Raw genomic sequence first — 12,186 nt, 5'->3', positions numbered from 1 at the left:
TGGAGAGGGAGAGTGCCACCCACTGTCATAGGGCATTTACATGCTCAGGTAATTTAACTGCCAGGAAGAAAAACCCCCAAGGTGACTAGACAAGACCTTTGCCCCAGAGCCACAAGTTGTGAAAGCAAAAATTAAAATTTCTGGAGGAGACTTAAGTATGTCCAAGGTTTAGTATTCATGTCAGGCATATTCCAACTGCAAGGCCTAGCCAATGCTAAGATATAAAGTTTGCCTCTGAAACTGCCCACTGAAACTCTGGAAGTAGATAAAGCCAGGCTCCAAGCCAGGAGGGTTACCTGGTCTAGCAGGTGCAGCCGCTTCACATAGGTCTCCTCCGTGTGCAGGAGCTCCTGGGCAATGTGGAGCAACTTCTGAGGCTCAGAGCACTGTGAAGAGAAGAGCTATAACTCACCTAGGGAAGGTGAGTTTGGGGGAGGCAGCACTGACACTGCATACCAGGGATGACCTCAGGCCCCCAAAGATCAGAGGAAGCTGCTGGAACTGGGATGTGAGGCTCAGTTCTCACAGATGGAATTTCCAGGGAGGTTTCTGGGGGAGACAGAATAGTTTTTACCAATCCCCTCAAATCTTCTGCAGCCAAGAGAAAACTCTATCCTCCCAGGGCTTTGACTGCAGAGCAGCTACAATAGCCACATCAAAATATACTGTGGAATGACATCATCAAGATGGCAAATTAGAAAGCTACAAGCCCTCCCAATAGACACATGTAAAGATGCTCAACATCGTTAATTGTTACAGAGAAGCAAATCAAAACTATAATGAGGGTATCACCTCACACTGGTCAGAGTGGTCATCAGTCATTAAAAAGTCTACAAACTCCAATTCATAAAAATAAATGAAAAAAAGAGGCTACAAATAAGAATATTAGAGAGGGTGTAGAGAAAAGGGTACTCTCCTACACTATTGGTGGGGATATAAGTTGATGTAGCCAATATGGAGGTTCCTCAAAAAACTAAAAATAGCGTTGCCACATGATCTTATAATCTCACTTCTGGGCATATGTCTAGAGAAAACTATAATTATAAAAGGTACATGTACCCCAGTGTTTATTGCAGCACTGTTTATACTAGCCAAGACACACAGACAACCTAAATGTTCGCCAGCAGATAAATGTATAAAGAAGATGTGGTACATATATACAAGGGAATATTACTCAGCCATTAAAAAGAATGAAATAATGCCATTTGCAGCAACATGGACTAGATATTATCATACTAAGTGAAGTAAGTCGGACAGAGAAAGACCATGCGATATCACTTATATGCTTAGTTAGTTGTGTCTGACTCTTTGCAGCCTTATGGACTGTAGCCCATGAGGCTCCTCTGTCCTTGAGGATTCTCCAGGCAAGAATACTGGAGTGGGTTGCCATGCCCTCCTCCAAAGATATTGCTTATATGTGGAATATAAAATATGACACAAATGAACTTGTCTATGAAACAAAAACAGACTCACAGATATAGTGAACAGACTTGTGATTGCCAAGGAGAAAGGTGAGGTGTAGGAGGGATGAACTGAAGTTTGGGATTAGCAAATGCAAACTACTACATATAGAATGGATAAACAACAAGGTTCTAGTGTATAGCATAGGGAACTATATCCAATATCCTGTGATAAACCATAATGGAAAACATTAAAAAGAATATATATATATACATATATATAAATGCATAACTGAATCACTTTACAGTAAAAATTAACATAACATTGGAAATCAACTATGCTTCAAGAAAATAAATTTACAAAAAAGAAAGCTCCAGGCCCTCCTTCTCCTACATAGACATGGAGTTAACAATATACAAATAAGAACACCTCTGTGAAATCTCAAGACAGCTGAGAAACTATGGCTTCCAAGCCATTTTAAAACTAAGAGATTCTATTAAGCAGAGAATGAAAACTGGTGTGTTTGGAACACCCTTTTACGTTCCTCCCCCAAGCAAAATAGCATGGCACAACTGGGAGGAACTCCCCCTCCCCATGATACTCCTCCCTCAGGATGAAAACAAAGGAGTGAACTGTACATCCAGTGTTCTGTCTCATCTGGAAGTTGCCTGAGGGATGGTTTCTGTCTTGCCAGACTTGGAATGCTATCATGACCAGTGCCAGAGTTTGAAAGACACAGAAAACAGAGGCAAGAAGTATGTTAGAGCTGATGATCTGCAGGCAGATGCCAGAGGAGCAAGAGATCAGACAAAGTTTACCAAGTTTTAGAACTTCTAGCCTGTAAGATTTTTCCCTGCACAAAGCCAGCATGTGAAGACTGGAGAGGTGGTTGTTTTTCAGATGCCCAAATTCCAGCAAAATATTACAAAGAAATAGGGAAACATGGTGTGATTAAAGGAACAAAATAAAATTCCAGAAACCAACCCTAAAGAAGCATAGATCTATGAGCTGCCTATAAAAAAATATTAAATACCTGTCATATAGATGCTTAACGAGCTAAAAAAAAAAAAGGAACACAAAGAGACAAGTGAAATCAGGATAGTGATGCATGAACTAAATGAAAATATCATTAAAGAGATAGAAACTATAAAAAAAGAGCCAAACAAATTCTAGAGCTGAAAATTTCAATAACTAGACTAAAAAATTCAAGCTAGGTCATTTGAAATTATTAAGTCAGAGAAACAAAAAGGAAAACAATGAAGAAAAGCAAAGAGAGCCTCAGGAGTTTATGGAATACTATCAAATTGACCATATATGCATTATGAGAGTCCCAGAAGAAGAGAGTGAAAGGAGCAGAGAGTTTACTTGATGAATTATTGGCTGAAAATGTCTCCCAAATGAAATGGACATACAAATTCAAGAATCTTATGGAACTCCAACTAGGACAAATCCACAAAGAACCACACTGGGACCTATTATTAAAAAAGGTGGGGAAGGGGGCAGTGGGATACTATATTTAAAGTGCTGAAGAAAAAAAAAACAACAACTGTCAACCAAGAAAACCTTATTCAACAAAGTGGTTCTTCAAAAATGAAGAATAAAGACTTTCCCAAATAAGCAGATAAAGAGTTCATTATCACTAGACTTACTATACAAGAAATGCTGAAGGAAGTCCTTTAAGTTGTGAAAAGATGGTAGATAGCAACATGAAGTTATATAAGAATATAAAGTTCTTCAATAAAAATAAATGCATGAACAAATATAGTAACCTATACTATCATAATTTTTGGTACAAAATAACACAAAAAGGACAAAAACATTTAAAAACTATAAATCTATGTGAAAGGGCATACTGTACATATAAATATGTAATTTGTGATATCACATAGATCATCTGGTAGGGACAGCTGTAAAGCAGTTTTTGTTTACCATTGAAGTAAGTTTTTACCAGCTTAAAATACAATGCTATAACTTTAAATATTTTATGTAGTTGCAATAGAAAAAAACATATAGAATATACACAAGGGGCAATGAGAAGGAAATCAAGGCATATTATTACCCAAAAATCAGATAAACTTAAAAGAGGAAAGCAGTAAGAGAGGGACAAAAAAGTTACAAAACATATAGAAAACAATGAAAAAAGCAATAGTGAGTTCTTCCATATCAGTAATTTCTTTAAATGTAAATGATTTAAACTCCCCAATCAAAAGATATGAATTGGTTGAACAGATTTTTTTTAAAAAATAGCGTTCAGTTATATGCTACCCACAAGAAACTCGGTCTTCCAAGGTGGCTCAGTGGTAAAGAATCAACCGGCCAAAGCAGCAGATGTAGGAGATGAGAGTTTGATCCCTGGGTTGGAAAGATCTCCTGGAGGAGGAAATAGCAACCCACTCCAGTATTCTCGCCTGGAAAATTCCATGGACAGAGGAACCTGGCAGGCTACAGCCCATGGAGTCACAAAGAGTCAAACCTAACAGTGACTGAGCACACAGAAGAAACTCACTTTAGACTTAATGATATACATCGGCTGTAAGTGAAAAATGTAAAAAGATATTTCATGGAAATGGTCAACAAATAGACCAGGAGTGGCCTACTTACATCAGACAAAATGGACTTTAAATAAAAAACCTTACACAATACAAAGACATTGTATAATGATAAAAGGACCAATTCACCAAGAAGATACAAAAAGTATAAATACGCATCAAACCTCATGGTGGTGGTGGTTTACTTGTTAAGTCGTGTCCGACTCTTGCAACCCCATGGACTGTAGCCCACCAAGCTCCTCTGTCCATGGGATTCTCCAGGCAAGAATACTGGAGTGGGTTGCCATGTCCTCCTCCAGGGGATCTTCCCAAACCAGGACTTGAACCTGGGTCTCCTGCATTGTAGGCAGGTTTTTTACCTCATAGCACCTAAATATATGAAGCAAACTTTGACAGATTGGAAGAAAGAAGTTGATTACAACAAAATAACAGTAGGAGACTTCAGTATTCTACTTTCAATGCTGGATAGGACATGCAAAATATCAATAAAGAAGCAAGGGATTTGAACAACAGTGTCTGAACCTAACAGACACGTATAGAGCTCTCTATCTAATAATGGCAGAACATACATTCTTCTCAAGTGCACATGGAAACCCTCAAGATCAGACCATGTGTTAGGCCACAAAACAAACATTAACAAATTGATGAAGATTGAAATTATATGAAATATCTTTTCCAATCACACCAGAATGAAACTAGAAATCAATAGCACAGGAAAACCTGGAAAATCCACAGATTTCTGGAAATTAGAGAGTACACTCTTTAACAACAGTCAAAGAAGTCACAAAGGAAATTAGAAAATAGCTTGAGACAAATGAAAATGAAAACACAACATATCAAAACTTATGGAATGTGGTAAAAGCAGTGCTAAGAGGGTCATTTATAGCTGTAAATGCGTACATGTATAAGGATGAAAGATCTCAAATCAACAACCTAACTTTGTACCTCAAGATTAGAAAAATAACACACTAAACACAAAGGAGTCAGGAGGAAGGAACTAACAGATTAGAGCAGAGATAAACAACGCAGACAGTAGAAATACAGTAAAAAAAAAAAAAAAACCAACAGAACTAAGAGTTGTTTTTTGAAAAGATCAACAAAATTGACAAACCAAAAAAATGAGAGAGAAATCAAATTAAAAAAATGAGAGAGAAATCAAATAAATAAAATGAAAGAGGAAACATTACAACCGATACCACAGAATACAAGGAATCATAGAGACAGACAATTAAATGCCAACAGTTGAATAAGCTAGAAGACATAGATAAATTCCTAGAAACACAACCTACCAAGACTGAATCATGAAGAAATAGAAAATATGCACAGACCAATAACAAATAAGGAGGTTAAATAAACAATAAAGAAACTTCCCAACAAAGAAAAGCCCAGGACCAGATGGTTTCACTGGGAAATTAGCACCAATTGTTCTCAAATTTTTCCAAAAAATTCAAAGAATGAGGAACACTGCCTAACTCATTCTACAAGACCAATATTATCTTAATATCAAAGCTCTGGGGCCTTGCTGACTCTGGAGATATTGTCCCTCCCAGTGTACACTGATTCCTAGAGATATAAAGGATTCCCCAGCAAGACAAATAGTGTGTTTCAAGTGCAAACCAACCCATCCAGAGCCCACAGCCAACCACCTGCTTTCCTGAATCACACAGGGCCAGGTGTGAGGTATCCAGGGACAGCCCCTGTACGTAGAGCCCACTGAAATTATTCAGACTGGCCAAGCTTAAGCCTACTTACTCCGTCTCACCCATCCATCTCTTCAGAAATCACAATAAAGACTCTACTGTAATTATAGTTGTACATCAACTGTACTTCAATTAAAAAAAAAATCATTAAGTGATTAAAAAAAGATTCTTGCTCACAATTTCCACCCCCTCTGTCTTCTGACCCACCCTGGTGCATTTCTCTCTGGTTCTCCTTGGCATGATGTGCCCCCTCTTCTCCTGAGCTATGAGTAATAAAATGTCTTTACACGGAAGTCATCTCCTGATTGGTTGGCTTTGCCATTCCTGAATAATAATAAAACCTAGATTAAAATATGCCCCCAGCCCACTTGCTGAGACTTTGGCTTACAACAGCATAGGCCTGTGGCTGTCATTTGCCCACCAATCTGCCTCTGGATGAAGCCGTGTTTGTCAATACCATCTCCAACCAAAGGCCACCTGTGCTTCTCTTGAGACCTAGTCACTTGCAGCTTACTTATGCTGTTCCCCTCCCATGCACATGCGGTCCCTCTAAGCCAGGGCTGTCAGCTTTACTCCCATGTCCCCATGAGTCCCAGCGCAGAGCCCAGAGCCCAGAATGCTAAAGGGACGCAGATGAGCTTTCTCTAACACTGAGCCGCAAGGCATGAGCATACCTGCTTCCCTGGGCCATCTGCATGGGGCTCTACTCCCATGCCTGGGCTCCCTTCCTGCCTCTGTACACCCTATGGGCAACCCTAGTGTTTTCCCATTCATAAAACAACGTGATAATCAAGCTGCCTTCTTCACGGGGGTTCTGCCAGGCAGGCAGCAAGCATCGGTGAACAGAGCTGGTGGCAGTGCTGTTTCCATTAAGACTGGGCCACTGTGTGGCCATGGAATGAGGCTTAGGAGTGAGATCATTGCCTGACGGGTCAGGGAGACCCCTGCTTGCATGGTCCTGCCCTCGGGCCTGCCCACCAACCCGTTGCGGGGGCTTCTTTGGGAGTGGTGTTTGAGTGTGCACTCTGCTACTGCCACCAGGCCAAATGATGGCCCTGGAAACCTCAAATACCCTCAGAGGAGGGCCCTGCAGCCCCTGACACCTGGTACAAGAAGGTGACCTACCTTGGCTGGATCCGTGTCAACCTTAGAAAGGCTGTTCTCGGGGTCTGGCTCCTCACTGCTGCCCTCTCCTGCATCGCTATCAGCCTCCTCCTGTGGAGACTTGCCGCCCAGGGCTGTCCCCGGCTGTGGCCCTTTGATGATGGTACCTGGGCCTGCCTCGCCGCTGTCCTCACAGAACTGCTCGCCGACCACGCTGCAGGACGGGCTGTCTATCCCGCTGTCCCGGTTAGGGATCTTAGAGCTGCTGGCCTCACCCACTGAGCTCACGTCCCCAACAGAGGCCTGGCTGCCAGGGCTCCCAGAGGTGGGCTCCCTATAGTGAGTTCCAGGCCCGACAGGGAGCGCTGGGAGCTTCCCTGGGTCTGTGCCTGGTTGCTCCAGGGAGGAGTTATTAGGCCCAGCGTCTGGCTCCTCCATGGTGGCACTGGGGGCCGGGGGTGTTGAGGACCCCCCTCCTGGCTCCATCCTCAAAGCTGAGTTCTCCGATCTCTGTGAGGGGCTGGCTGGGGGCTTCCTGTCGGGGAGAAATGAGCACTGTCAGTACCAGCTGGGCTGTGGACCAGCCCCCTCTGGAGAAAGTCAACATGGGGCTGTGCTTGAAACACCCTTGTCAGCCTTAGCTGGCTTTCGGGCAATGGCAAATACAAAGCATTTTATTTTAAAAGTTAATTTCTTTATAGAGAAAGAAGGAAGAGAGAGAGGGATGGAGGGAGGGAGAGAGGGAGAAAGAAAGAGAGAGAAAAAGAGACAAAAGAAGGAAGAAAGGAAAGAAAAAAGAGAGGGTGAAAGAAAAAGACAGGACAGGGAGGAATGACTCCTGTAGCATGAAGCTTCCTGCTCCTCAATGAATTAGAAATAAATGCATAAAATAATAGCAATCACCATCTGGAGCACAGTGGATCTGGTCTGCACCCTGCTTTGGCATCCACGACCCTCTGTCCTACAAGGTAGCTCTGAGGTGAGACAGGATACCCATCAAGACCCTCCCTCCATATCATTGTAGATATCCTGTCTGACAGGTGACCTGACACTTTCCAGAGACCCAGGGCCTGAGGAGCCTGGGTCTTGGTCCCAAATTCCTCCCGCTGCTACATGTACACACTGGGGCTGCTTCATGCTCTCTCGTGGTGCCTCTTCTGGAAAACCCTGTGGGAGAAATGCCCTTCAGGTGTCAGCCAGTCAAGTGTCAGACCCGCACAGAGAGGGTCAAAGGTGAGACTAGCCTGCAGGAGACTGACATTCCCCCACATCTTCTACTTGAACCCGCAGTGGAGCTGCAGAGGAGGACAGCAACCAGGAACAGCAGTCTCTTATTCCTGGGCCACAGGTGGGTTACCTGAGGCTGGAGGACTCCACAAGGGCACCGAGGTGAAGGGCGGGTGCCAGGCTCCCTGCTGGCTGCTTTCTGGGTCCTTTGGGTTGGCCAGCCCCGGCCTTGCACGAGACTGGCGGGGTGGGGGTGGGGGGGTGTTGATTTGCTGAAAATCTTTTCCTTGCCCAGCGGTTTTGAAGTGGAGTAGTTCAGGAGGTTCTAAAAAAAAAAAGGTGAAAAGAGAATGTCAACCACCTCCTTCACTGGCACTTAGAGCAACCTGGGTGACAGACCTAGTTCTCCAGGGAGAAGACGGAAGGGCAGCTTCAGGCCACCACTCAGGGCAGGGGACCGCTGAGCAGGTGGTAGAGGTGTGTGGGTAGATGAAGCATGGTTGATTTCCTGGGCCCCAGCCCAGGGGAGCACGTATGGCAATGGCCGTGGCACGTAGCAGCTTCTAGGGCCGGCTTAAAACTGGGGCCAGAACTGAGCTTGTCCCCAGTCATGCCATGATTCAGGGAGAAAGGGTCCGTTTGTGTGCAGTGCCCATCATGACTGAGGGGACCCAGCAGGCCTCTCCACATGCCCTCCCAGACACATGCCCTCCCAGACACATGCCCTCCCAGACACATGCACTCCCTGTGCTCACAGTCACAATCAGCTCTGCTGTTAGTGGCTTCTTCACACATTCCCTTCCTCCCTCACTAAACAAAATAAAGAACCATCAGTGGAGGCACAGGTCTCCCTCCCCTCAAGACACACAATCAAAAAGGTGTCCTGAAGCCTGACCCTTGGCCACCCATGCAGCAGAAGGGCCTCCTGGCAAAGGGTGCTCAGAAGAGAAGTGTGACCCACCTCTGCACGCACATGGCCTTGAGGGCTGGTGAGGCCCCAGGAGCCGAGCAAAGATCCAGCCCCTGTGAGTTTCTGCACTTTTGTTTCCCAGTGCAATCAGATTTCTTCTGAGTCAAGTGACACCAAAACCAGTGCAGGGTGCACATTTAGTATTGCTACTGCCACATTCTTCAAGAACTTAATAGGGAGGAATATCAATATTTCTAAACAGAAAATGCATGCTTTGCCGCATTCTTCTCATAGCACAGAAGATAATCTCCAGTTTCTAGAAATCAGACATGACATAGCAATAAAAATATGCCAGATGGAATTCAGGCCACACAGTCAGCTTTGGCATGTTAGTGCAGCCATCCGGTGCCAGGTTGAGCCTGAGGCTCAATCACACCTCAGGGCCTCCTGCTTCTGGTCAAGACTGAATACATTGGAGCTACTCTCTCACCTGAAGCAACTGAATCATGGGTAAAGCATACGAAACAGCAGTTTGAGAGACACCTTACCCCAGGCAGCAAAGCACAGTGCTTCTGAAGGTAGAAGCATGTGCAGTGAGCCCCCTGTCACCCCAACTTCCTGCCTGGAGAAGGGGATCCCAGGTCGACCCCTGAGTGAGGAGACAGAGCTGGGCGTCTAGGAACACCAAAGCAGCCGGCCGTCAGAGGGTAGAGGGCTAGAGAGAGAGAACTGCGCAGAGGGAGCGCAGAGAACTGACGAGGGCCCTCGGGATAGCTCAGTGTGTGTGCAAGGAAATTACAAGACTTGAGAAAGAGCTACCTGAGGGGATCAAAGGGAACATCAACTCAGGCTCACACAAGGCAGGGAATAAGCCTGTTTCCACCAGCCAGATGGAAAACCGCAATATCCGCAGGGACTTAGATAACTTGGAAGGATCTTGCCTCAGTGTAAGGGCATAATTAGCCCCACAGTGAGCTCTACTCAGGTCCCACCTAACAAATACTGATGAATTTTAACAGGAAAGTCCCTCTGTTTACAAGCAACTTAATAGCATCGCTAAACAATGCTCCAGGACAATTATAGAAGCACAGACATATTCAGAATCCAGTAAGGTGAAATTTACCGTGTCTGGCATCCAACCCAAAATTACCAGACATAGAGGACAGGAATACATAACCCACAGTGAGGAGGAAAAGTCAGTGAATTGAAATTGACCCGTATCTGATACAGATGCTAGAATTAGCAGACAAGGTCTTTAAGGCAGCAGGAGTACCTGCTTTATATTCAAAAGGTCAGCAGAGACATAGAAAATAAAAAAAGATGCATATCCAATTTCTAAAGATGGAAACCACAAGGTGTGAGATCAAAACCCACTGGAAGGGATTGATGGCAGATTAGACACTAAAGAAGAAAAATTAGTGAGTTTTGAGAGACTACAGAAGCTATCTAAAATGAGAGAGAGAGTGAATTGTGAAATGCAGAAAAACTATGAACAGCACAATACGTGTGTAACCAGAATACATATGTGGAGTGTTTAAAAAGGAGTGAGCGTGAAAAATACTTGAGAAAAAAATGACCAAAGTTGATGTCAATTCTACACAAACATTTTGATCACTGAGGGGGAAAAGGAATACTTCTCAATAATAAGGATGAATCTAGAAAAAATTATTTCAAGTGAAAAAAAGACAAAGGAAAAGGTGCCCACTTGTTTTTCCATTTACATAGAATTCTAGGAAATGTACCCGAACATGTGACGCCAGAAAGCAGACCAGGATGTTGCCTGGAAAGAGGGGTAGGCGTGATGTGGGGGTTACAGTGGAACACAAGGAAGCCTTCCAGAGTTGACAGGGGTGCTCATCACATGTGTGTATGTGTGTGTAAGTTGAAACATCCAGTTGTACGTCTTAAACATATGCAGTTAATTGTATGTTGACTATACTTCAAGGAAGGTGATACCTCTGAGTTACAAAGACTTGGTGAGTTGCTAACATTCACCAAAGTGTCATTTTCCTTGTTACAGAAGGGACAATAAACTATGCAGAGGACAGTGGTAAGGGGTGTGGCAGGCCCAGAGCCTGGAGAGGCTGCAGCAGCCTGGCTTGCCCGAATCCCGGTCAAGGAGAGGAATTGTATCCTTCCTCTGGAGGTCCTTCAGGCATGACCATCTATCTTCCAAGGGTTTTTGTGCAAGGGCAGCTGATCAAGGCTTGGCCAGACTGGGAAACCCGGGTCTCGGCATAAAGATATCCTTCAGGGAGCAGAGTACCTGGTGGAGGGTGTTTCTGGTTGCAGAACAACTGAGACCACCCTCTAATCTGACTTAGGAAGCTGCAGGATACAGCCCAGAGCCTCGATTGGTTTCCCTGCTGCCTTTCCAAGGCCAAGGTGAGTGCAGGGCAGGCCAGCCCAGTTACAGCCTCCCCTCCTCACAGCTCAGAGGAGCGGAGGACTGAGGGAAGGTTAGGGCAGAGGACACACATGTGCAAGGGTGCCCGCCATACACACACATGTAAACACACACATGCCTTCACACATGTACACACATATGCACATGCACACACAGAGATACACATAAACACACATCCAATTACACACACATACACACACACACACATATCCCATGTGCCTGGGGATGTACTGAGCACTTTTGTATGCTTGCTCAGTTGTAGTCACCAAGGTAGGTGACATTCCATGTCTCAGACAAGGATGCCAAAGCTGATCCTGGCCATGTGGCCTAGGGGAATCAGCACCCAGGAGCCGAGTCTACCAGACATGCTGCTCTGAACCCCCTGGACTGGGTTCCAGGCTCATTCTGACACGCCCAAGGCCAAAGATGTAAAACCATGCAGGAACCAAGGCGCATTTGTCATTTCTATCTTCCCAGTCACTTACCTCTCTCTTTGAAGCCCTGAGCTCTCTGAGCTGAGAGAGCCCACCCTAGCTGAGTTGAGCCTGCTACTGGACTCAGCCAGGGCCCAGGGCCCCTGACACCCAAGGTTGCCACCAGCCAGTGTCAAAGGCCCCAAACCTGGGACCAGGGGAGGTGTGGGGACTGAAGAAGTACAGAGAAATTAAATGCGCCCCACTACCGAGTGCACTGTGCAGCCAGTGGATAGGGTAGCAGGAGGGGTGTGGTCCCTGCCCTGGCGTCCCCAAACTGCTTGGCAGCTGCCTGAGACAGGCAGGGAGAGTCCTGCAGGTGGGCCACAATTCTGCTCCACCAGACGCTGGACGTCCCCACCGCGGATGCAATGCAGGAGCTCCCAGTAAAATCATCACTATGCCCATCTCACTT

At 45.0% G+C, this 12,186-nt stretch overlaps 1 protein-coding gene across 5 annotated transcripts in view; it reads right to left on the bottom strand.

Moving 5' to 3' along the window:
• Positions 1–12,186, bottom strand: part of FGD3 (FYVE, RhoGEF and PH domain containing 3) — a 61,912-nt gene that overhangs the window by 23,933 nt on the left and 25,793 nt on the right. For all 5 annotated transcript variants that reach the window (XM_043453172.1, XM_043453171.1, XM_043453169.1 and 2 more), the window contains 3 exons: positions 8,112–8,306; positions 6,776–7,289; positions 297–386 (listed from right to left, as the gene is read on the bottom strand). In XM_043453172.1, the coding sequence (XP_043309107.1) occupies positions 297–386; positions 6,776–7,240 (555 nt within the window). In that variant the 5' untranslated portion in view covers positions 7,241–7,289; positions 8,112–8,306. The remainder of the gene's footprint in view (positions 1–296; positions 387–6,775; positions 7,290–8,111; positions 8,307–12,186) is intronic.

This window comes from Cervus canadensis, chromosome 30, assembly GCF_019320065.1.
Source record: "Cervus canadensis isolate Bull #8, Minnesota chromosome 30, ASM1932006v1, whole genome shotgun sequence".
Classification (NCBI taxonomy): Eukaryota; Metazoa; Chordata; class Mammalia; order Artiodactyla; family Cervidae; genus Cervus; species Cervus canadensis.
This window is presented reverse-complemented; position numbering and strand designations above follow the sequence as displayed.